Source organism: Euprymna scolopes, chromosome 18, assembly GCF_053919585.1.
Source record: "Euprymna scolopes isolate OS-2025 chromosome 18, ASM5391958v1, whole genome shotgun sequence".
Classification (NCBI taxonomy): Eukaryota; Metazoa; Mollusca; class Cephalopoda; order Sepiida; family Sepiolidae; genus Euprymna; species Euprymna scolopes.
In genome coordinates this window covers 44,885,552-44,912,651 of record NC_136499.1, presented here as the reverse complement: position 1 = coordinate 44,912,651, position 27,100 = coordinate 44,885,552, and the positions used below count along the sequence as shown (strand labels likewise).

At 32.4% G+C, this 27,100-nt stretch overlaps 1 protein-coding gene across 6 annotated transcripts in view; it reads left to right on the top strand.

Moving 5' to 3' along the window:
- Positions 1–27,100, top strand: part of LOC145297609 (ras-related protein Rap1) — a 161,783-nt gene that overhangs the window by 91,493 nt on the left and 43,190 nt on the right. For all 6 annotated transcript variants that reach the window (XM_080143671.1, XM_080143670.1, XM_080143668.1 and 3 more), the window contains one exon: positions 20,854–20,922. In XM_080143671.1, coding sequence (XP_079999797.1) covers positions 20,854–20,922 — 69 coding nt within the window. The remainder of the gene's footprint in view (positions 1–20,853; positions 20,923–27,100) is intronic.

The window sequence follows — 27,100 nt, the reverse complement described above, 5'->3', positions numbered from 1 at the left end:
ACATGGAGCTAACTTAACTTGATTTGAGCCCAAAATAAATGTCAAGGTGTCATAATAGGAGTCAGTTTAAAAAAAAAAAAAAAAAAAAATCGTTGCGGTCTCTACCAAATTACTCGGACAATTTCTGGTCTAAACATTTGAAATTTTACATAAAGGGTATTCAGAGATAGGGCAAGCTTTTTAATCGGTTTGGGTTGAAAATTTGAGCTACCAATATATAAATGTATGTTTGCATGTCTGCCTAAAACTTTTGACAGAGGCGACGGATTTTCACAAGATAAGTATCGTTTTGAAGCTCACCTTTTCAGGCGACAAATATCGAAAAATTGATTAACACTTTCACCTTCAACTGGGCACTTTTCTGCGGGGATGGATCGCTTTTTTCGCCAATATTGTCGAAAGTCATCCACTCTTTTCGGTTTGTCTAGCCTTAATTTAAAACCTACGTCACTTCCGGTTTGGTGGTGGTCGTAATAGCAAAGACGTCACGTTTTTCCCATTCTTTTCCTTCGTGGTACGGGTTCGAGCCTGCCTTCCTACTACCACTTTTTTTTTATACTCCACATACACCTTCAAACACCTGGGCAACGCCAAGCTGAGATGTTATATATATATATATATATATATATATATATATATATATATATATATTACTGGTAGCCATATTGAAATGCTCATATCTTTGGTTCTATGGGGTAAAACTACATGGAAATTTGCAGGCTTTTTGAAGATTATAGGGTTAAAATTTTGATAATTGGTAACAAAAAAAAAACATTTTTACCAATAAAATGTCAAAATTAGCCTGTGTGTGTGTCCTGGCAGGCTAGCCTCAGTTTTGTTGCTCTAGGATGAATTTTGCTTAGGTTTGTTTTTTATGCCGAGTTGTCTCCCCTGTGGTCGGGCATACTTTTTCTTGATTCTAAACAATTTAACCTGAGCTCAAAGATTTTTTTTTAGTGTGTATATATACACATACATAACATAAGTTAGTTTTTTCTGCTTATTTTTCTTTATTCTTAATTATAATATAAGGAGTATATTAAGTTATATCTGCTTAATGTTAATCGATTTAAACCTAAAAATGCTTAATCACTCAATTTGAATTATTTGCTTACAATTCTTTAGTGGTATTTTACATTTAAGCCGTTTCTTGGAAATACAAATGAAAGCACTTTCCATTTGAATAATTAACTGCAAGAATATTTTGTTCCCACCGATTCACATTCCGTTCCTGATATTTGACCCAACTTTTTATTTCAACAAAAAAAAAAAGTTTACTCTGTATAAAATTAGAGCCGTTATTAATTCAGTTTACTTAATCTGCAGCTTTAGAAAAGAAACATTAACTTTGTACTTAAAGTAATCTAAAACTTGACCTCGTTGTTTGTAGTTCATCTACTTCCTCCATCTGACACATCTGTGGAGTTATTAATGTCTGTATTGTAGACGCTTTTGTTCTTTCCTTACCTCGCTCATCGTATCTTTAATGTCTCCGGACTAACTTTTCTCACCATTATCCTATTGAAAGAACATTTTTCAGCTTTCCCCAAAGGAATATTAACCATCCCAAATTCAAGACGTTTCTCAACTTCAATTAAACTTGTTCTGAGTAACACTATAAAAACCATTAAATTGCAGAAATATTTAAAATAAAATTGTGGGCATTGATTCAGCTGGAATTACATATAGCAAAAATATAAATGAAAAAATAAATCCTGACTGAATATCTAAAGCATAAAATAATCTTTTGTAATATTATCTACATTGAGTTTGCTGAGCAAAAAAAAAAAAAATCCACCCTCCAAGAGCAATGTTGTAATCAAGTGGTTTTCTTATATGCATCCCATATATATTCTGCAAGTTTTATTTATACCCATCTGTTGAGATAATCTGTAGGTATCTATAAATAATCGAATATATTTATAGGGCTTGGGAGTGTTGAGCTTATAAGTGTATGAGTTTTTAACCTTGTGTATATATGTATACTAGCTTGAATACTCCACCCTAGGAGTTAATATTGAGGCACATTTCAGTTTTATAATAACTGAGATAGATTCCACCCCCTTCCTAATACTTCAAATCTACCATTACCTGGGGCCCTACTTTCTGTAAATTACACTAAAAAGTAAAAGCAACATATTTTATATTGTAATTGTTAAAATCCATTTGGGGGCAAAACCAGAACGAAAATTATGTCCAAATCAAACTGACAACAGGCATATAAGTGTGGTATGCTAACCTATTGATTTGAAGCAAGTATGAAAACTTAACTTAAAGCATACTTGTATTTAAAATGTTTTTTCCACTCTTCTCCTCTCTCGAATGTAAGTTAGGAGAAACAAAATAATAGCTAACACAAAACGGTATATAGAGAATAAAACGTTATCTCAAGTTTCCCTTTGATGTTATGAATAACAGGCACAGTTGATATAATTGTCAGGGTAAGTACTTCTCTACTTTTATCTATTTATATCTAATAATAAAAAAAATCTATCCGGATTAAATATTAATTGATGAAATTGTTGAAAATAAAATTAAAACAAATCCTTATTTGGCATATAAGTCTTATGAAACAGCTTATTTTATCTAATTAAAAATGCCTGTTCCGGTCGTTGAAATAAAATCTGACTCCTTTTTATAACCAACAGACATAGAAATGTTTTGATATATTTAACATCAAATGAGCTGATTCAATCTGCTCATTAGACCAATGAATGGACTGAGCTTATAAGTACGTGTACACACACACACACATACACACACTGAATGCCTACTAGACACTATCCTCAAGTGTCTAAGATCTGTTGCAAGAGTTTGTCAGAACAACCTGGCATGAGGATACTTTTCCCTACAACTATACCCTGACCAAATATTCTGAATCACATAGTATTCAGGGTCCAAATAAGATCTCCTCAGTATGGCTAACTCACGCTCCATTTTACAAGGAATGGTGCACCTTCTCCAAGTGATGTAATCTCGAGTAGCAAGACAGAACTGGATACTCCACCAGACTAGATTCTTGTCCTGGAACCCAGTAAGACCAATAGACCTAAAAGAAAGATACTATAAAATATTTAAATGGTTAATTGGGGAGAGGAAAATTGTGTTTTCAACTTTACTTAGTGTTTGATTGATAAAGAACTGTAATGAAATATTTGAATATCTACACATCTCATAATCGAGTATTAGCTCCAGGGAAGGAACCCCTTTGATCTCTGAAAAGCATCATTACTGATGAGCTCATAAAAATGTATATTTCTAAACTGTCCATTCATCGGTCAGTGAGGCACGGCTTGATTCAACATTTGATTTTAAATATAACCAGCTATCTAAGTATGTCTGCATAAGTTTTAAATAGCATTTTTATCACTATTGCCTTTAAAGATCTCGATTTGAATGTATTAGATAACTGGTGAATATCTGGCATCTAGAAGGATGCTCTATCTCTAGCTAGAACAAGAAAATTAAAAAAAAAAAAAAAAAAAAAAAAAAAAATGGAATGAAATGTAAGAATGATTTCTGGAGTTAAGTTTCAATAAACATAATCAAAATTTATATTTTTTTAATATGATCAACATAATTTTATATTTTAACATTTGGTTAAAATCTCATTAATGTTATCACTTTTCAAGGGTGAAGGCTATCCTCTAATAAGAATCCCCCTTTTAAAAAAATTAAGTGGTTTGACCCCTTTACTGCTTAGGTGTAAATGGGCTTTGAAAAGTGTTAATGTTATGGAGTTAAGCTTCCATTAGGATACAGGTGCTATCAGATCAGGTTGTCTGAAGATACCAACTTCCTGACCTAAAATTGAAGGGTTTTTCCCTTTGCAAAACTCAATCGCATTCTTCAATCAAGATCAAATCTATTTTCCTCTACAAAACAACCAAACTAAGCACCATGAATAAATATTTGAAGATATAAAGCACTTGAAGCATAGTAACCTTTTCCTAAAATGACTGGATTCGACATTAAATAACCCAAAAGCGTTTGATATGCTATAAATCATAATCAATGTATAAGCAGATTCAAAATGTTCCCGAATTTTGAGGTTCAGTATAATTTAGGTGCGTGCAAAATGAATGCCGATGCTCAAAATGTATAGACATTTTGACCTCTCTCCCTTTACTTAAAATTCACCAAAAATCAGGAAATTAACCAATTTTAATGACATGTTCACTACTTATCAAATAATGATCACGGAATACAATGAAACCATTATTTTTATTTGAATCTTTAGTGGAAATTAATTTCGGTTAAACAAAAAATACCTTTACCTAAAGTTATGGTTTTCAGTAGTAAAAAAAAAAAAAAATGGATGAATTTATTTTTGCTTTTTTTAATGAAAATAAAGCATCGTAAAATATAACAATTAAAAAAAATTATTTAATTTTTCCAGGAACATTACGAATAAAAAGCCCCTAAAGTCCGTATTAATGAATTCAGTATAACTAAAAAAAAAAAAAAAAAATTCTCGAACTATCAATATTATTAAATTAAGCATTGCTTATTTAATATTTTCACACACACACAAAAAAAAAAAAGATGCAAAAAATACTTTTTAATTACATGTTTCACATAATTTTTATATGTAAGATTCTAATATTTTCCTTGCTTGCAGTTGTGAAACTTTCAGTGTAACATAATTTTTACATACTCTTGAAAAATAAAAATTTAAATTTAAAAACGAGAACATAAAAAAATAATTAAATTAAAAAATGGTAAAAATGATACAAATGTTTAGGATAGGAATGTACGGATGCACGTTTGGGAGGGTGGCAGCACCCCCTACCTCTTAATTACATGACGTCATTTTCAGACAGCCATTCGGCTGTCTCAGGTTTGAGCTTCCATATAATCGATGTTTACAAAACTTGCGATTTTGCGAAGGGCAGAATCCCTCACTTTTGGGGGCTACTTAAACTTTTTTTTTCTTTTTTCTTTTTTTTTTTAATTTAATTCAATATCTTAGGACTTTACTAATTATCTTTTGAAATAGACTCAAAACTAATTTATCTTTCAAAGGATTTTTACAATGAATTTATTTAACTTAGAAATTTAGCTGAATTAGTTCGCTCGCAATGTAAACATTTTTCACGTGTAAAAATATTTTTTTCCTTTGAGAAATTAACTTTAGTCTTTAATCTTTCAAATAGTAAAAAAGTAGCCGGAAACCTAAAAAAAAACTTGTGATAAATCGGCTTTCAAAATTGTGTCCTCCATCTTTATTTAATCATTTTTGTCCGTACCTAGTATAATTAATTTAAGTATGGTTTTAAAATGTATTCAAATTGGAGGTAAAATATATTGAGACAATCACATGTTTTCTGTAGCCGAACATGTAAAATAATTGTGGTTATGTATTTATCTTTTCTCGTAAGTGATGGTTCTGACCAAAGCCACTTTATATCGAAAATGTTGCAGCACTTCACTTGGTAACTAGAAGACCTGTTCCAAACTGGGTAAAATTAAGCCTTCGCCCCTGCTTATGAAGATTAAAATCAAGATATACTAAACCTTATATCCATAATTCTTATTCTCATTTTGATCAAAATTCATTACATTATTTTGATTTTTGAAAATAATTTTACACTTTAAGCTTAAGAAGTCTTAAGAAACTGAAATTTAGGGAATCTTCTTTAATTGGTGTCTAAAGACTGTATAAAATTGAATACAAATCTGAAATCTTGGAATTTATAAAGGGAGGTTGTGCCTATATTATACCTCTGGAATACCTTTTTGAAACGTTTCTAAGAAAAAAAAAACAGAGTTATCTGAATTTTAATAAAGGGCTTCCTTCCCTTTGTGTTGGCATAAAAAAAAACCAGAAAAACTAAAACTGAATACAGCCCATGCTTAGACTGGGCATCTGGGAGTCACCACTTATCAAGGTCCAAAGGTCACTCGAGGATATGGGTTAATGAATGTATGGTAGTCATTGAAACAAGTGTATTAATAGTTAGTGGTAGAAATAGATTATTTGGGGTGGGTGGATCGATTAGCAAGAACTTGTTTCCATTAGACTTGTCGGCTGGAAGGCGGTCCAGCAAATCAGTTCCACAGGCATGCAGTTCTAGGAAAGAAGCTTTGTCCATGGCATTTGCATTTAGATTTGGGCACAGATAATGGGAGGAAACTGTTGATCGCCATTGTAGCTAGACGAGTGTTTTTTTTTTAAGTTTGGTGGGGGGGGGGCATAGTTTGGCGCTCAGACGAGCACTTGCCATGAAAATAACTATAGACAGGCTCACAACGTCTCTTCTGTGGGGAGAGAAGTTGCGGAGAAGAAAAAAGGACATCCTCTACTAGGTTTTGAAGCCGGTTTTGAACTTTATCAAGGCAGAAGAGAATGCTCTGAGCAGCTCCCACCCAGATATAGCAACAGTATTCCATTTTAGGAGATAATTGACTCTTATACTGTTGAAGGATCTGTTAATTAGTTTTGGAATAAATTCTGTACATATAAATATATAAACGTATTTTAAACCTAATTTTATATGAATTACCTAACTTTTGTGGTTGCTACAGACCTATTTACAAGCATACATGTAAATTGAGTGATATCTACATTGACCTTTTATCTGACGATTTCTTTACTCGCTGAATCTATTTATGAGCCAACTTCTGTGCCAAGAAAGGGCTAAATATACACCCAAAACTAGAAGTGAAAAACACAGACTCGGGACTCCTGCAAAAAACTGCAGACTCTTGATTGCGACTCCCTCACCTTCCCTTTGTAATGAAGGTGCTAAGAAAACATTTAATCAGATTGTTGGCAATGAATACATAAAATAATCAGGTTACTTAATGAAAACGATTTTGAGTTTGAAAAGAGGGTGATAGGGATGGTCAGATTTCTGTCAATGAGCTTGTGATATATTCAGGGTGGGATATGCACTACGTGTGAGAAATTGTAGGTTCAGAGTTATGACTAAAAAATTGTAAATCTAGTGTATAGAGTGAGATGTTGTGGTTGGGCACTCCCTATATGAACATAATAAAGAATCTGAAGAACAGGAATGCATTTTTGGCCGAAATCATCAGATTTAAAAACTTATTTTTAATTAGTAAGAACGAAATGATAGAAAATTAAACACCATGAAATCAACAAATTTGTTTTGATAAAAAAATCAACAGAATGTCTCTGTCTCTCTCTCTCACACACACACACACACACACACACACACACTCCCACACACAGTGGGAAGAAATTTAAGTTTATAGAAGGCAAAACGATGCAAAAGTATCACGTAACTTAAATTATGGTGGAACCGGCTATGCAGTTTCACCTTTGATTTACTTCATATGTATACTGTTTTTATTTGTTAAAAAAAAAAGACTACTTAATGATACAATAAGTGATTAAGACTTGCTATTAAAAATAACCCTGCAAATATCACATAACATGTCTGTTAATAAATTATGCATCTGAAACAGATGAAGAAATTTCTCATTTCTGTGAATCTGCTCCATTTACAATAAAACTTGCCATGCACGTTCGGAAGTCGAATCAAAATATAGTATCATGGATACACCACCTAATGCAAGAACATCCTACACGTAAAATATATATATATATATATATATATATATATATATATATATATATACTCAATAAATCTCAGAATGAACTGTTTTAGACAAAATTTGACTATTCATTAAAGTGAGGTGGTACACCAACACTTCTAACAATTCAATTCATTTTTAAAAAAAATTTTAATTTTAGTCTTTGCCTTCAAACTATGCTTGTTTCCTATATCATTTCTTCATTGGAGCCAAATCTTTTTTCCTGTAATATTTTTTAGGTCTGCAGAGAGTCGGTCGTTTGGGTCAGATCTTGAAAATGAGGTGAATGAGAAGGCAATTCATGTAGTTTTACCATTGTTGTATGGCATTCACCGTAGGTGGGTTGGTTCGGCTTCCTACAAAGGAGGAAGTGTCAAGGGAGTATAAATTTATAGGCAGTCCCCAGTAATGTTTGGGTTTTTGATTAGAAAGCCAGTATCTTAAGACAACCTGATCTAATAGCACCAATGCCCTAACAAGTATTACCATTCTGGGCCAAAATGAACCTGTGAGCAATGGTAACTGTGACGTTTCACACTGACAACGTCACTTACCTGATATATTAGATAACAATTTTTAATTTAACTAAATGTTGTCTTAATAGTTTTTTCTTTTTTTCTATAAAAGAAAAATTGTAATTGCACGAGTTTTTAAAACTTCAATTTCACCATCTGTGGCCTTAACACATGGAAACTACTTTTGTATGGTTAATGCACTCAAAATGATCGGTCAATTAACTGAGCCAAAATCATTTCACTCTAAATAATTTAGGTGACTGAAATAGGAATTAACCTTGAGTTTCTTTTATTTTTTTTACGTTGATAAATTTTAAAATTTAATTCATTTTGATTTCTTACAATTAATAAATGAATTTCTTATAACTCTTAGTCATCTGAGTTTGTTCACACTTGGGATGAATCATTTGTTTAAAAAGCAAAAAGTTTCTCACTTTGTCACTCTGCTATTCTCATAAACAAATAGAAAGCTATGTTTTTGTTTTTTTTTATATCTAGAGATCTCTTTCACAGACCAGTTACATGCGAGTTTTGAACATTGTTCAAAATTCTAAGTTTGTGTTTTATTATAGAATAAATGCATTATTTCAGTGAAATAATGCACTTGTAAAAAATCTTTTTGATGTAATTAATACCATTTACGACATTGATAATTTTTATCCATTCAATCGAAAAATGTTACTAAATATCATAGGTGCTAATTAATGACAGGAGGAAAACTTCTGTTTGTGGGAGGAAAAATCTATTAAATATGCAAATCAGATATCCATCAGGATTTTATATCCAATAAGATTTGAAATATACGTTTTTAAAGAACATGGCCGGATCAAGTCCATTTTTATGTCAAAACAATTAAATATTGAAGTTGTGTTAGTCTATAATACACGCAAAAAATCGTGTTAGACTCTGTTTATATGTGAGACTGAGAGCGGACTCTAGTTTTTAATGGTATCTAGAACTGAAAATATAATTATGAACCAATGTTAAAGTAGAATTTTGCAAATTTTGGTTCACCTTTTTACTCGTGTGTATAGCTTCATTATTTTACAACTTATTTTTAATTTTGCTTGCATGCATAAAAAAATTCTTGTGGATTCCATTAAACCAAGAATTTGTATTGTTTGCAACAGTATACAGTATTGCAATATTCATTACCAAAAATGAAAATGGGGGCAAAATAAAATTCGAAAATTGTGACATATTAAATTTCTCTAAATCCCTCTTAATTCTGTCCTGATTTTTTTTAATTATATATAACTGTGATCGGTTGCATACATTAGTCGGATGTGACTTAGTCATTTCTCAAATTTATGATGGCTTTACAATTTTTTAATGACGTAGTTAGTTATCTCTCTCTCCCAGCGGTTTTTAAAATTCACTTACTCCGAGGAGGGTGTCTACTCTGCCAACTCCTGTCTCTTGATAAATTTTATTTCATGGAAATCCTTTTTCTTTTGCGTTTTTTTTTTCTATACTCATGTTTAAAAAATGGCGACTATCAATGAATTTTAGTGAATACATATGTAATAATATATCAATGTCTAGATTCTTTTGAACTAAAAAAAAATCCTTTACAATGACGACTTTTATAGGTTTTCAGGGGTGCTGAAACGAACATATATCAAACTTTTAAATGTTATATTCGTTTTCAGCACACATAAGTCGTCATTGTAAAAGCTTTTGTTTTTTTTTTGTTTTTTTTTAGTTGGAAAAGAATCTAAACATGTACCTAATTATTAATAATAATAAAGGAACACCACATATAATCAAGAAAACTGCAACCACAAAATTGTTAGTTAACTATGCCTCCCTTCCCCCAAAAATGGCGGCTGCATTGACAGGCACTGCACCAAATTGTTGTGAAGGGTCAAGGAGGATAGAAAGATCTGGAAGAGAAAGCACTGACCAGACCTTAGAGGCTTGTCGACATCCAAATTTAAAGAAAAAAAAACTTGCAAAAATCCTCCTTCACCCCCACCCCCCCACACCCCCGCCCACAACTCCACCTTCAAGTTGTAATTAAAAAAAAGTATCTTTTATCTCTTCAACAACGGATGTAAAAGAAATTGTTCTCAATTGATGAAACTAATTTTTGTTCCATCCAGATATCCCATTTTGGAGGAACTGGATATTCCCACATTAAAGATTGATCTTGTTAAAGGTGAGGGAGGGAGGTGCAAGTAAATAGCACTCCTACCTTTGCACTTTAGTTATAGAAATGTCATAGCAAGTGATTTTACACCATATGTAGTCTTAGCATTATCTGTGGCAAATATGAATTTAAACATGTTACAATTTTTGTTTTTGTCATTTGAAAAATTCTTTTAGAATCTTTAGTTTCATTCCTGTTATTCTCTTATAACTAAATTCTAGCTAATGGATTCTAGTTTACCATATTTGAAAGAGCAGCTCTCCCCCTTTTCTACCGCTTTTTCTTTTTCACATGGATTGTGCTGTACATGAAACGCCCAGTGAAATGGGTCAGTTAACCGTTGGTTCACACACTTGGCTTGATGAGTTTGAGATGGAAACTCAATTGTTATGTCAGGGTATTCGACATGGTGAGAGATCGTTAGTAATGAGTGTTGTTTTTTTTAAAGTCGCTTCTGGTAACAGGTGCTCTCCTATAATAAATAGATGTTCATTTTTTTTTTTTTTTTTTTTTTTTTTGTGTGAGACACTAGTTGAAGTACCTATCTACACAATGGTCCATCAATGTTCCTCTTAAGTACATCAACTCAACTGGAAAAAATGTTATGTCACCACTTATAGAAGCTAGATATACAGCATAATCACACTTACAAACCAGAGCACCACAGTTAAGAAACGTTCAGTCTGGTCATTACCAGATGAGTGGCCATTTGGGAATACCAGTTGCTATACATAAAGACGATGATACCTCCCTGCAAGAACTGCAAAAATCGATGATATACAAGTGACTGGAGATTGCTTATGAATTTAAGTTTCCCATGAAACTTCTTTGTAAGAAGCTGGTTTAATCCACCTAGGGTAAGTGCCGGCTCTGTATGGGTAAGACTAAAAGGCACTTTAGAATAATGGTTAATGTGATTGTCAATTGAAAGATGAAGAACATTATGATAGGATTGAAAAATGAATAGAATGAAAAAAATTTAATTACTTATGGGGGTGATTTGACAAGTATTTGTTGACCTTGGGTTTGAAGGGTATCGTGTAGCCCTTGGAAGCAACTAGATTATCTTGTGACATGTTCCGCAGGTAGTAAGTTCTTAGAAACTTTGTTCATGGAAAACATGTTTGATCCTGTTGGGAATTTTTCTTCCATCTAGAGTATCAATTTTAGTACCACTGAATATTCCCCACAGCCTCATTAAAAATTAACTTTGTGCCTAACATGAGGAAAAATAGGAAGGCAACTTGGGTCACTTGTACCTTAAATTTACAAATTTTAAGTGAAATATTTTCATTTACAATACTTTTTTAATCCGACTTGTGTATGAATATGAACTGAAATGCATTATGATGGAATTTAATGATATATATTATGGGGAGGGGCAGGAGATATTAATGTTCTATCTATAGTGTGAGAAAATGTGTACATAGAACTAATAAAATGAAAGATTTAAATTAGAAAACGGTAACAAATAATGAATTAATGAAATTTATTTTTTGTAAATCAATATGCAAATCGGTTTTACCAGTCAGTTACATGCATATGTTCAGTATATTAATAAACTAAAATTCTACTGTGTAGGTCTTGGTGATTTAATATTAATGTCAGGATGCTAAACGCCCCCCCCCCTTAAAATCATGGGCCAGTGAATATCTATTTTTATCTGATTATTTCTGGATATAAAATTTAGACCTAAGTTCTAATTTAGGTCAAAGAAGCTTTAAGCTCCCCCCACCTCCAAAAAAAAAAAAAAAAAAAAAAATTCTTGGTAAATCTCATTGACTTAGAAAAAAATGGGAGTTTTAACTTTTTTCCATTAGTGACATTCTTTCTTGACGTTTTAGCACAGCTTAAAGAAAATATTGAAAATCCACAAAAAAAAAAAAAAAAAAAAAAAAATGTGTCGACATTTATTTTTCATTTAGTTTTTTGTTTAAGATTTGTATACTTAAATTAACCAAAACATCAGTGAAAATCACGTTTCAGGAGGCATAGACAAACATTTACCTTTTTTTTTTTTTTTTTTTTTTTTTTTTTTTTTTTTTTTTAAATTATACTTAATACATTAAATAAAAATGATCGTAGGTGTAATTTTAATTTTTCTAGAAATTTTATTAATGCAAATTCCAAAGTACAACTGTTGCTCGCAAATTTTTTCCATTATAAACTGCAGTTTATTTTTTGTTTCCTAAATGGCAATTATGATCCAAACATTTTTGCCTGCTATTGTTTTCAACAAAATTAATCATGAAAGAAACTGTTTTAACACTAGCAGGGGTACCCGGCGTTGCCCGGGTGTTTAGAGGTGTGTGTGTGTGTTGGGCAGGGGAATCAAAACCCTGTTTATATGTATATATGTTAAAACTTGAAAATCGTTGCCCGGTTGTTTGTGTTGGGGAGGGGGGGGCTTAAAAAAAAACAGTTTTGGTAAGTAGTTAGGATCGAAGCCTTCAGGCGAAGGTGGAAAATAGTGTGCAAAAAACCTGACATGTTACCTGCTCGGCCAGCAATAAAGAGTAACTGAAACACATTTGAATTTAACTCCGCTCCTTTTTTTGACCTCATTAATGAGGGCAAATAGAAGTAGTGGAGTTATCTTTTTACTGCAGGGGTAACTTTTGAGTTTGTTTACCCAACTTTGGCTGATTGTTTCCCCAAGATGTTGCTGAGGGGGAAACCAGCTTCCCATAAAAAGGGGATTGTCCAAATTGAATAGCAATTGTCTGATATAAGGGGTTTGGCTCCACATTGATCAAAGCTGATTGCTTCTGGACATTCCCCAGTGCGATTGCCGGGAACAGTGCCTTAGCTTTGAATTAGTTTCGGTTTTATACAAAAAAGCCAAACGAACACAAGACTGGCTGAAATAGCAATAATTTTGTAAAAATCGGCGTAAATAAATCTAGACGCAATGTGCGTTCGCAAATTGTACATATTATGATCTAGGATATATAAACACTTCTAAACGATAGTACCCCCCCCCCCCCCCCGGGACCATCGTCGAAAAAGCTTTTTCGAGACATACAAAAATGCGTGCGCCGCATTTGCCTTTTTTATATATATATATATATATATATATATAGACTGGCACGGGGTACCCGGCGTTGCCCGGGTGCTTTAGAGGTGTGCGTGTTGGGCAACTTTGACTGGTTGTTTCCCCAAGATGTTGGGGGGGGGGGCAGCTCCCCATTGTTCAGATTGAATAGTAATTGTCTGATATAAGGAATTTGGCCCCACATTGATCAAAGCTGATTGCTTCTGGACGTTCCCCAGTGCGATTGCCGGGAACAGCGCAGTAGTTTTGAATTAGTTTTGGTTTTATACAAAAAAGCTGAACCAACAGAAGACTGGCTGAAATGGCAATAATTTTGTAAAAATAGACGTAAGTAAATCTAGACGCAACACGCGTTCGCAAATCGTACATATGATCTAGGGGCTATATAAACAGTTGTAAGCGATAGTAACCCCCCCCCCCAAAAAAAAAAAGCCTTTTCGAGACATACAAAAAATGGGCACATTTGCCTTTTATATATATATATATATATATATATATTACATTTTTTTAAAGCTAGACCTGAAAAGTATTAAACTGACATATTAAACTTTATTAGCACTATAACAACGTACTTCACTATAGTTTATTTTATTTTAATTGTCAGTTGTTCAGGCAGGACTACATAATATAGCTAATGATTTTAAAAAAGAAAATCAATTATTTGGATTATTCAGCGTGTTATTTTGATGTTTAAGGTGATATGTAATCTCCGACTTTCTTCTGAACTCTGGAGTCTGCATGGAATTTGGAATGTGATCTTTTATTTAATCCATGGGAGTAGCATGCTTTCATTCAGTCATGACCAAGTAGAAATGTTAAGTAAATTTACCCACACTGAGGAATGTTGAGTTGCAACTAAATTTTACTTAGTACTGCATTTATTATGCCATATCTTGGCAGGCAATTCTAGTATGAATTTCGGAGCTGTATATTGAGTAAAAAGATTACCCAATATACAGCTTGGATCTTATTACCTCACTGTTTTAAAGAACGGTCACCTTGGATTTTACCACGCAATTGGGATCTAAAATTTTCATATCCTTTTCTTCAAATTCTCTTGCTATATGACTTCTGATTAATCAATTATTTTTGACTTTGACTTTCCATGTCTCACTGACTTTAGCAAATAGGGTGCATACCTTTATGAATATTTGCTAATATTTTCTCTCCTCTGATGAGATGGTAGACATCGAAACACTATAGGTTAAGATTAAATTTCTAAAATATTCTTTGTCTTGCTTAGAATAGTAAAAATCTTTGATATGAAACTCTAACATTTCACTTCAAAAAAGGTTTTTTGAAATTCATTGAATCACTACACTAATATATATATATATATATATATATATATATATATATATAAAGCAATGGGACGATTCCAATATTTTTACTAATTCCAATACAATTACCGATTCAGATTCTTATAAATCTCTAAATACTTAACTATAAAGTTATCTCCTCCCCCCCCCTCCCAATTACCGGAAGAACATATGTAGAATGTGCAGACTTTTCCTCAAAAGTATAAATGAATGCACTTGTGATAGATTATCTATAAATTTTAGTTTTACTATAAGTTTAAAACCAATAAATATTTATTTTATTACTGCCAGTAGTGAATTTTCAACAAAATTAAATTTAAAAAAAAAAAAAAAAAATCATTTTTGGCATCAGAAAATAGGCACAAATTTTTCCAATTCCACACCCAAGTTTCAAATTTTCCTATTTCTGATTGCAATTAATCGTCCCAATAATAATTTGAGACGGATAAAGGTAAGGCAAGTCTGAAAATAGTCTTTTTTTTTTCTTCTTTTTTTATATTTAAAAGCTTAATGTGGCTAGATTTTTGTCCTTGTCAAGCAAAATAACATTTATTTTGGTATCACAATTTTCTAATAAATTATGATTTCAAAGCATATTGGAAATTAGAAAATTTGCCGTCTTGTGTTGCCCAGAAGCAAATTTTCATAGAAATAACTTTGAATAAATGAAAAATTTTTACAAATGTAATGTCATCTTGTGGTAGAATTAATCATAATAGAAGCAATAATTATTAGATTGAGTTCGCTGAAAACATTGTTCAATATTTTGTCATTTCTGGAAAACACAAATGATTAAAAGCACAGCTTTGACTTATGTAAGATTCACTTCAACAGTTAACACATTGAATCGTCATAATATAATTCATAACACAGTATAGATCTTATTAGATTATTCTTTTAATAATAAATCAATAAAAAATAATCCGTTTGGGACAATGTCTAAAACAAACGTTTTTGTTTGAAAAACGATTTCCAGTTCTAAGTCCACCATATTGACGAGTGTTTTTTTCCCCCCTTTTTTTTCCTTTTTTTTTTTTCTTTTTTTAAAGATGGGTCTGTTTTTGCATACACACATGCCATGTACATTAAGTTGAAACATCAATTAAAAAAAAAAAAAAAAGTAACTGGGGGGGGGGGCTATTACATCATATTGTATGAATTCAAAGATTCTATTTTTGGCATTGGTTTCCCTGATAATTTTTTAGTTGTCTTTCTTTCTAGAAAGACATTGGGTACATATGGGAGGGGCCACAGAAAGGTTGCCAACATCCCAAATGAAAGATTTTTTGTGGAATGAACTAGATTTTAAATTGGAACACCCAGATTGTCAGGCTGTTAACTACTAGACCACCGTCATCTATTTATTTCATAGAATTTTATATTTAAAAAAAAAATAAATAAAAAAATGTTTATCTTATGAAAATAACCTCCCAAAAATAGACAAATTATCATGGGTAGCAGACGTTGAACCTACTCCAGGTCTTTTTGTTCACTGTGGTTCCTGGGACTCTTTACTGCTGCGAAATGCTTTGTGATCTGCATTCATTCGGAGATGTGTGTTCTTGGGAGGAACCGGCTCAACCCATCCTGGGTGAATGCTGGCAAAAGTCAGAAGAAAAAAACATTATCACAAACTGAAATTGAAGGGAATTTCACTTTTTCTTGTTTTTTTTTTTTTTTTTTTTTACCCACACTAAAACAGATTTGTGGTACTTAATATAATCTTAACATGAAATGTGAGAATATTCTGTAGGGATGTAAACTGCTTTGATGAGAGTAAAAAAAGCCAATAAAGATGGTTTCGTGTTTTGAATCGGATTTCAATTCCGCAGTTCCAAAGTGTGAAATTATGACAAGATGAGGAATTTGCGCATGTAAATATTTGATAAATTAAAATACATAATTTGTAGAATAATTAATAGAAATTGGGGGTTAGCACATTTTGAGGAACCATAAAACTTTATTAAAAGAAAGATTTGATTTATAAGGTTATATATATATAGGGACACACAGTTAGCACGAGGACAGTTCAATGAGTGGATCTTCTAAACTGTTTTGAAGAATCATTTTCACTTGCAATATCTAAAAATGAGGAAAGTGTATCTGCTGCACCGAGATTAACCTATCAACTAAAGAAAAAAATTTTTTTTATTTTAACAGAATTGTCAGACTAAGCACTGTTGATGTCCTTGATCTCGTTTTAGAAACCGTCTTTTTGAATATTAAATGGCAAGCTTTCTTTTACATTTTAACCTTTTTTTTTTGTACAAATGAAATTTGATGTTCAGCGAGTGAATTTTTTCATTTTTATACACTTTTAAAAAGATTTGGATTTTCCAAAACCATAGTTATCATAAACATTATTACCATCCAGTCCTGCTCAAACCGTGTTCATTACAGTTCAAACCTCTTTCTTACCCCAACGTCGCCTGATACCGTAAAAAAGGAACAAAAAAAAAAAAATGAATCTTTGACCTTTTTTTTTTCCTAGCAAAAGACCTTTATTACCATTAATTTCCAAACAATACCTGCTTTTTTTTTTTTTTTTTTTTTTTTCCCCCCCTGTTCATTCGAATTCATAGACCATTTCTATCATTGTAAAACATTTTTTTTTTACTCTGGAGTTCGATAAAGTTGAAGTATACGCCAAAGGTTTGATCTATATTTTTTTTTCCAATAAAATAATTGAAGAGAAAACGTCACCTTGTACTATTTCTATAAATTTTGCCTAAGTTGACATAAAAAGAAATTTCCTTGACAAAAAGCGCTTTCTTTAAAATATTTTATCAAGACAAGATTAGAACCTACAAAGGTACTTCTGCCTTTATCAACCTGCGATTTCCATAAAGTTACTCTGTTGTGCCCGGCAAACTCTGAGAAGAATCAGAAGCGATCTACAAGTAGTTTTCTAGATAAGACTTTTTTCCCCAATGTATTATTTAATGAATTTCTGTGGTGGTAACTATTCTTAACATGAGGAGGAGGATGTAACAATTTGTTTTTTTCTTAATAGGACTCACCCGGCCGTTTCCGGTTCTTCCATCATCTGCTGGGCACACCCTAGTAACTTTGAGGAAATCTGGGTTGATAAATGCAGAATCACCCCTGCAAAATAGTGCTTTAACTTGATATCTCCCCACTCCTCAAAAAGAGGTTTAAAAAAAATAGATGCTTATAATAAAATATTTAAATGTAGCCTTTAACAATTCTAGAGAAGCCTTTTGTGCATATTTAAAAAAAATTCTTTTGCCATTCCCACCTGAATAGGTATTCTGATAGTTCCACGGAGAAATATTTAAATCCCAGTTTAAATCGCATGGATTGTTGGCATTCAAAATGTTTTTCATTTGTGAGCGTTAGAAAATATGTAGAATCTTTTTACTGCAAAAGTTTAAGTATTACAGAACTTGCAAGTTAAAGATATACCTACAACTACTTTTTAAAATAAGTACTAAAAATGTGTTTAATTCAATAAAACTGAGTTTCCAGATTAGAAATGAGTTTTGTAGACAACTTCACATTCAAGAAGTATAACTTTAGAACTCTCCACCATAGATGCCTCCTTTTTAGTACACTGGAACAATTTGATTGAAACCATGAGACTATGGCAGATTATTAAATTTGCACAATTGATGTAAGTATATTAGTGTCCAACAACCATAGAAGGGTGGGGGTGACTGCATCTTGGGGTCCACGAATGGTTGACCTTCAATGGTGGAATCGCAATTGGTTGGCCATCTTGTGCGACTTTGCCCACAACTGCCCATCATGGTTAGGGATGTAGTGTAAGGCAAGGAAGAAGCTGACTCCAACTGATCAGGATGAACATGATTACAACAGCTATGTACAGTTCAAATTCAATCCAATATCGTGGTCAGTTCAGCTTCCCCAAAAAAAAGTACTGACTTAAAATAAAAATTGTTTTGAAGGGTTTCTCTTCTGATCAAGCGAAACATCTATCACTAATCAATATCGGTCATGAAAGTAATTGTGAAATTAGTTGATCACCTTTTTGAATGTTTTTATTCTAATTTATTAGATTTGTAGTCTTTCTGCAACTTATATTTTTTGCTATAAAGAATTTCTAACTTTATTTGAAGTTGCATATTTGATTGGGTGGGGTCCTTTTTTTAAATTTTCTATTTTTAAAAAAATTATTTTTAACACCTATTTTCACTTTTTCACAGTATTGTAAATAACTTAAAACTTCTTTATATTCACCAATTTTTCACTGTCTACTTTAGTTGATAACCGGGCCTTAATTTCGTCTGGCTTGCTAATTTCTGAGACGGTTTTAAAATGGACTATCCACGACCCCTCCTCCCACTTTTTTCAAAAGAGCAAAGTATAAAATTATTTTTTTCTTATTGCAACTGATGTATTTTGGCCCTTGATAACCTGCATCAAAATGATTGTTTTGCATAAACGTGCAAAATCTCTTGTATATCACCAATGGGATCCTGATTGATAACCTCCATCATAAAAAAAAAAAGTGAGAATTGTTTCAAGAAATTTATTCAAACTTGACTGTTTGCTTCATGACTTCCTGCCAATTTCACTCAAACCTGCATTTGGCTTTGATGATAGACTTATGGCAATCTTGTAATTCACCTCCGACTTTTGTCACCTCATAATTTACGTTCTCCAAATCTCTGATCTTGGCCTTTAGCTCCTCATTCCCGTTGCAGCTAGATGTGTTAGGGGTTGTACTGAAGCTAGATGGAAGGTTAGATATCTGAAATGTGATCAGTTCTGACAGCCAGGCCTGGGTTTTCTGTCTGATATGACAGGGTGTTGATTCTTGTTGCTACATGTGACATACCTGGTTGATCCTGGATTTCACTGGCTTACTTGGAATAGATATAGTCATTGTTCAGCCTGAGGACCTGAAGAAGTATGGCAGCAAGACATCACTTTTACTGCTGATGACACTTCAGATATCAAATCCACAATGTTTTTTTTATTCTCTTTTTAATGTTGCCTTGTTGTCAATCTTGATTCTTCCAATTCCTTTTTGAACTTTATCATCCTCCTGCTTTCACTGAGAAAGTCTGAAATTTCCATATTTGTATTATCAGCTCTTGTTCCATGAAGACCTTTATGTCTCCTAGAAATATGGGGATTCAAAATTGTTGATAATCAATTATCCGGAAAGAAAAATGATTAAAATTAAGACAAGACTGGCAATAAAGCTGCACAAAAATTAGCAGAAAGATTACAAACTAATGTTTGCATCTGTATACTATATATTAAGATGTAACTCTTAAATTATTCTTTTCATCTGATTGCACCAATGTGGGTCACTTTAATCTTCATGGTTACAATTCTTCCTCATTTAAAATGTATATTTTAATGCTTCCCCCAAATTAGATAACCTCATTTGATACATGTGGATGCAACAAGATGTTGCCAATCAAAAAAAAATGAATTAAAACTGGAAAACGATTGCACATTTCATATTTAGTGATATCAATTGATCATACTGATATAATCCGGGTAGATTCTACTTGTGAAATTGACTGTAGGAAAACCCTGCACAGTGCTTCACTGTGGATCTAAACCACAAATATCCATAAAGATTGCACTCATTTCAGTTGCTTTTAACTGCCATAACCCTGGTTGGGTTGTCAGCTTACTAGTAGCATCTCTGACCATTTTAACTCGCTTCTGCTGATCTTGGGTTAGATCACATGATCCAGATTCTATAGTCGGACCAATTACTTATGGGCGTGATAATGCTGGCAGGTCATGATTGTCGTGCCTTGTTAGCTCCTCTATTCGCAAACAAATCTTCACTTATCAGATAAAGAGGGATAAATACCTTGTGAATGAGCTCTTTCTGGGCACCTAGCTGCATGCCTAAACCTTTCAAGGAGGATATTCAGCAAGGGCCAGATTGGGTTAGTGATGGTACTTGCTCCACATGATTGCAGTGTAAAATCTTAAATTTTAGGCTCATGCAAATCAACTGTTCTTATTGGCCATATTTAGCCATGTCCTTTGATATGAATGTTTGAATGTACTTTGTCATAATGAACATCTACGGAATGGAATATTCAAATCTTGGATAATGTCTTGGTACAAAATGCTTATTACACAAGTCATAACCAAATTTAAAATGTATCATTATGTGACAACCTGAACATACAATTAATGTAATAATTTTTATTTTATTTCACTAGTAATAATTAAGCTGAAATTTACTTCACTTCGAAAAAAGTCTGAACAAATTTATTTTCTTTTCAGACTGTCCAGTTTGTCCAAGGAATATTCGTGGAGAAATATGATCCTACAATTGAAGACAGTTACAGAAAGGTAAGTTTCATCCATTTAAACTAAATCGATGGTGACCTTTCATGATCTGATATAAGCATTAAGGTAGTTTGTTTTTTTATTGGTTTCCATGTTAGGAATTTTATTTAAAAATTATTTTTATTTTAAAAAAATATTCATTTTAAAAAAAAAATTTTTTTAAATATCAGTTAATTTTAATTTTTTGAAATTCCCTTAAACACAAGGGAAAAAATAAAAATTGAAATTTTTAAATCTTGCAGAAGTAATTATCTACTGTACAATATATAATGATGTTTTATTGTAAAAAACAAAAAAAAACAAAAAATCTTGTTGATTGAGAGGGAAAAAAAAAAAAAAACTCTTCCTGTCATGGAAATAAATCTTCAATCAGTGGTTGAAGTTTTCTGTTGTATTTTGTTTCTCCTCGAATATAGGGTCGATAAATAAGAGTAACAATAACACTATTTTTATGGTAATCACTCAAAACAAGGCATGAAACTACTTGATGTTAGGAGCTAATCGTAAAGATCTTAAAGTTACTTTCATTTTTATCTTAGTCAGTTCTCAGAAATCAATGAGGCTCCCTTTCTGGGGCCAACACTGAGACACATTCAAATAATCCATTAAATTTTTCCTTTACGTCTAAAACATTTTGAGAACATAATTTTCCTCTTGCAATTGATCATTTAAATGTTGTATAGCTTTCTTGTATCTTGGTCTTACCAGATTCCAAGACAACAATTAATCTAATCTGGAGTATCCAGCTTTGTGCTTTTTACTTGAGGTAACATCACGTGGAGAAGGTGCACCATTCCTTGTAAAAGCCAGTGTGGGTTAGCCATACCGAGGAGATCTTATTTGGTCCACGATTACTGTTATTTTAAATATTCGACAAGGGTTTATTTGTAGGGAAAGCTATCCTCATGCCAGGTTTTCCTGACGATCTCCTTAGATAATTACACCAAAGATGAGATTTGTAGCTTGAGTTGTATTGTTTCAAATTGTCAGGTATTTTATGCAAAATATTTTTAGACATTCATATTTGATAGTTGTCTTATGACTTTAGTTTAACTAAAATAAGTATAGAAAATAAAATTCTAATTAAGCTTTGTTTATCCTTTTCATTTCATAAATTTTTTCTTTTTAAAATGTTAAAACTTATCACCTGACTCTCATTACTATTCAAGCCAATGTAAGAAACAATGGTTTCATTGGAATTTAAGCTTAGTTATTCAGCTATCTTTAGTCAGTCACACACACACACATACACACACACACACACTCCTCAGTGTGCGTGCGTGAAATGCAGAAATTTGTGATTCATTGTCTAGTTTGTTTAGTCCTTGGTTAAAACTTTAAAAGCAAGTACATGGTGAACCAAAATGATCAAACAGGTTATATAAAAGACCAAAATAAAAAAATAATGAAAAGAAAAATTCTATTTTCTGAATGTGCATATCTTTTATTTCACTAAGTTTTAAAAATTAAACGCTTCCATCATTGTCAATACACTGTTAGAGACTTCCATAAAAGTTATTGATAACAATGGATCAGTTCTTGTGGAAAAGTTGCTATTTTTACACAAATTGCATCTTATAGTCATTGGTAGATCAAGGGTGATGACTGAATACTTCTGATTTTAAGTATCACAACAAGCAGAAACCACGTAGGTTCAAATCACATTTTGCAGGTTAACAAAGATCGCCACATAAATCAAATGATCAAGGAACTTTCTGGCGATCTTTGGGAATTTTAAGTGCTCCCTAATCATTTGATTTTTATGTGATCTTGGTTGACTTGCAAGATTTTAGTGTGGCTATTTCTCCCCCCCCCCTGACTATTGGGGTTTGTATCCTCTGCTTCCCTAATCAAAGCCTATCTCCCCACGTGCATTAAAGTTGGCATTTATGGTCAGGGATCGTGCTTCTTTGACACTGGTATCTGGCAAGGATGCGTTCTCTCACCTATGCTCTTCAATTACACTATCAACTGAATCCCATCGAACACCCTCGCCAACTTTTATGGTGTAACAGCAATAAGTCATGATCTACACATGATTTAGACTACGCTGATTATATTGCCGTATTGAATGAAAGCTTCACTAACATTCAATCTGCCATTGATAAGATGCAATTGTACACCTCAAAGATCGGCATGATGATAAACGCCAATAGGACAAAGTTACTAATAGGCTTTATTTCAAATGAAAAACACTGAAACCCTTAAAGAGGTCAATCTGTTCAAATATCTTGGTTCTATAATCACCGCAACAGGCCAAGGTGAGGAAGACATAACTGCATCAGCAATGCTTATACTACTTTTTTACTTCGATCACTGTTCTGGTCTCAAAAAGAAATAAGGCTGAACACCAAAGTCAGAATCTACCAGGTTCTTGTCTGCACTGTTCTCCTGTGTGCCATAGAGACTTGGCCTATGTGGGCAAGTAACCTATGCAAACTGGCAGTGTTCGACTATCATTGCCTTTACTGCATCCTCAGTGTCTGCTGGCAACAGTTTATCTTCAACAGTACAATTCGCACTCGCTGCAGGATCCCACCCTCAATTTCTCCTTTGCTGGTTCAGTCACCTCCTTCGTCGACACCCAGGTGACTTCATCTGAAGTTGTCGATCCAGCTCCACCACCAGGCTGGTCGTGGTGGTCAACTTAAAATCTGGCTCAGGACACTGGGCTTCCACCTTTTGTGGCCTGGCATTGAAACTGTAAATGGCTTGCACTCATAACAGAAGCAGCCTTGAATCACCATTCTTGTTCAGGACGTGGTCAGCTTGTTGGAAATAGCTGACTCAACGAACCCAGGATGCAACTATAATGTATCCACTGTATCATTAGCACAAACAAAAACCAAATCTTACTGTTTAAACAATATCAGCAGTCAAACAGTGCTCGATTTTGTTTATACAAAGAGCTTTGCATTTAAGCTTTAATCAAAATGTTTGCAGATGTGTAGTCAAATGTTTGCATATTTAGTTTTATATTAATTATACAGCTCTATTTATTATTGAGCACACACATTTATAAATGTATACAGAAGAATTCACTTTAACTTCTATAAACGTGTTTGTAATTTTGCATTTTTTTTTCTTAATTCCTATTATCTCCACAAAAATGTGTAGAAAACCATAAACAGTAAAGTGGCATCTAATTTCATAAATTCAGCTTTTAAACAAGTTAAAATGTGAATAATTATTAAAACCAAAATGAAGTTTACATTCTCAGCATCTCTACGAGAAGGTTTCAACTTTCAATTTTTTTTTCTTCTTTCCGAACTATGGCACCATTTTGTCCCTTCCCTCCTCGCTGTTTAATGTATGACTGGCTTTTTTGGCATTTGGTGTCCTATTTTTTCAACCCAGCTTTCCTATATATATAAGTAGCCTCTCCCAGTAATTGTAGCTGTTCTTACTACTTGTTCTCTATTAAAAAAAAAAAAAAAAAAAAAAAAAAGCACTGCCTGAGTTATCCCTCCATTAACAGTTTTGCTAAAAAATGAAAAACAATACAATATCCAAAATAAATTGGCTAAATGAACACGTGCCTGTGTATTATACTCAAGATAACTAAATATTGTTGTGGTTGAATTTCTTGACCTTAAATGCATCACTTGTTTGCTGTAAAATAAGTTTTATTTAATTTTTTTAACAATTTAGCTGACTTATTTTATGAAACTTTAGTAATGTTGGTTACGGTTTGAGGAGTATAGGCAGTATTTTTTTTTTATTTTTATTTTTTTTTTTTGTAAATATTAATTTATATTAAGGAATTGAGTTTTTTATTTAAACACCAAATTTAGTGGCTAGTTTGTTTCAGCTTATTCACATAATGTTGACACTTTTCAAAGTGCTTTTCTCAATTTTAGATGCATAATACTAACTGGACTTTTAATAGAAAATGATTCCTCATTTAGTAATTTATATTAAAAACATAAAACTATCTTTAATGCCTATAATGAAGTGTTTATTTCTTTGTTTCTTTTTTGACCGTGATATTTAAACATTACCAAGATTTTGTAAATTAATTAAAAACAAAAAATATTATCTTCCAAATTAATCTATTTGCTAGTTTCTCTTCCTCCTTGGCTATATATTAAATGGTATTAATTTTGTAATGTTTTCTACTAATAAGATCCTTGGAAATTCCACAGAATGATAAATATTTAATCAAATGTTTTGTAAAGCTGATATTTTTCTGGGTAGCACAATTAGATTTTCGGACAGGAAAAAGCTAACATGCAGCAAGTGAGTTTTAACATTTCTATGAAAATAGTGTCCATTGTATTTTAAATGTAGAACTGGTCTAAATGAGATAAATCAACAAGTATTAATAAATATGCAGAAAGTAATATTGTGATACAGTTCAATACAAATAATAAAATCACATTGTAAAAGACTATCTTTAATTTACTTCAGTTCAGCACCTCTTCACAATTTTTTCTTCCCTGTTTCTGTTGAATGTTCTCTTTTACGTAACGTTTTGCTGATTTCTTCAGTGAAGAGTCGCTGCACGTTAAAATTAAGTTCCTTTCTTGCACCATTACAACCATGATCATATATTCTGATATTAAAAAACGGGACTACATCAAAGAGAGGTTGTTCAGTCATGTCCAGGGTTGACAGATTGACTTTTTAAGCAAATTTTTGCAAATTTGGCTTTTTTTCTTTTTTTTTTTTTTTTTTTTTTTTTTTTTTAAGCAGTTTCGCCTTCAAAAATTTGATTTGGCCTTTTTGTAATTGTAACGTACAGACTAAGGAAGGAACAAGGAGAATATCATATAGATTGTTTATAATGGACTATTTTGATGTTCTGTTTTACTTTTATTTTATTGTTAACACTGTTAATGATGAAAGTGAGGAATAAGAGCTGGGGTGGGGGTTTAAACAACAGTGAGCTAGTGTGAGAGTAATAAACAAATATAGTAGATGGGTTAATGAGTAAATTGAAATTAAAACAAAATTGATTTATTTTCTCAAACACAACTCTATCCCAAAACTGAAGAATATTTTAACGTGTATTTTGTAATTAAAATCGAGGTGAATGGGTGCAGGGGTGGGGGGTTAAGGAAACAAACATTAATTCAACTTGCGTGTGTAATCAGTTCAAATGAAATGTCACATTTGTGATTTGTTGGTCAAATATAAGTTGCAATTTTATAAAACATTTTTTAGGGGAGTTAAAATGGCTTAGAAAGTCTTTTTTCTCCCATTATTACTGTTAAAATGAAAAGGTCAAAATATTATAAAACTTTTCAATGACTAGCATTTATCAAGAATGTTTTTGGGATTTATTTAACATGGAGTCATTGCATCTGATGAGAAATCTTATAAAATTAATGAAATCTTCCCAGCTGCTAAGAAAATTCGGTTGTTAACAGGAAACTCGTATCAATTACAAAATTTTGAAATGAATTGTTGAACAAGCAGTTTGGAATTTTAAACATGTCAGTGTTCTGTTGACTACATTTAAACTTAGATCCGTATATGCTCTATCACAGATATTGAGGACTTTTATAAATGACAACACTATAAGGAGCTTGGTCACTTTTTTCTTTTTTTTAAACATTTTGTAAGATTAATTTTAACATTTTAGAAAACAATGTTATAAAATATTAAAATCTTTTTCTAACATTTGATTTTCTAAAATTTTAAAAATCTTTATCGAATATTTTTCAAAGATTTATCCCAGCTCCTATTTAAAATTTGTACCAACCATGTGAATTGGCCCTGTCGGTGGGGCATTAGAATACGCCGACTGCCCCCCCCTCCCTGCAGAGGGTAAAAGTCCCTCAATGGGGGTCCTAGATATGACCTTAAACTATATCCAATGGTGAGGCCCCAGCTTGCGGGCTCTGGGGAGTGTTGAGCCACCCTCTAATTGCCATTGCTCCCAGGTCCACTCTGACCCAGAGTGGTAGTACCTGTTAGGGTCCCAATTATTCGTTAAATAGAAACTGACTTGCAAAAAACAAATATATTCTATTAAAAAAATTTTCAAAATCACCGGATTCTGCATTAAATAACCTGAAAAGGGTTGATATGCCGTAAAACAAAAACAACCAACCAACCATGTGAACACATAACGGCCATCAATGTGATGTATACTTTTTTTTTCTCCACAGGGGCCAACTCCTCAGGGTTGATACTAACTAGCAAAACGAGAAAATTATTTAAAAAAGGTACATTA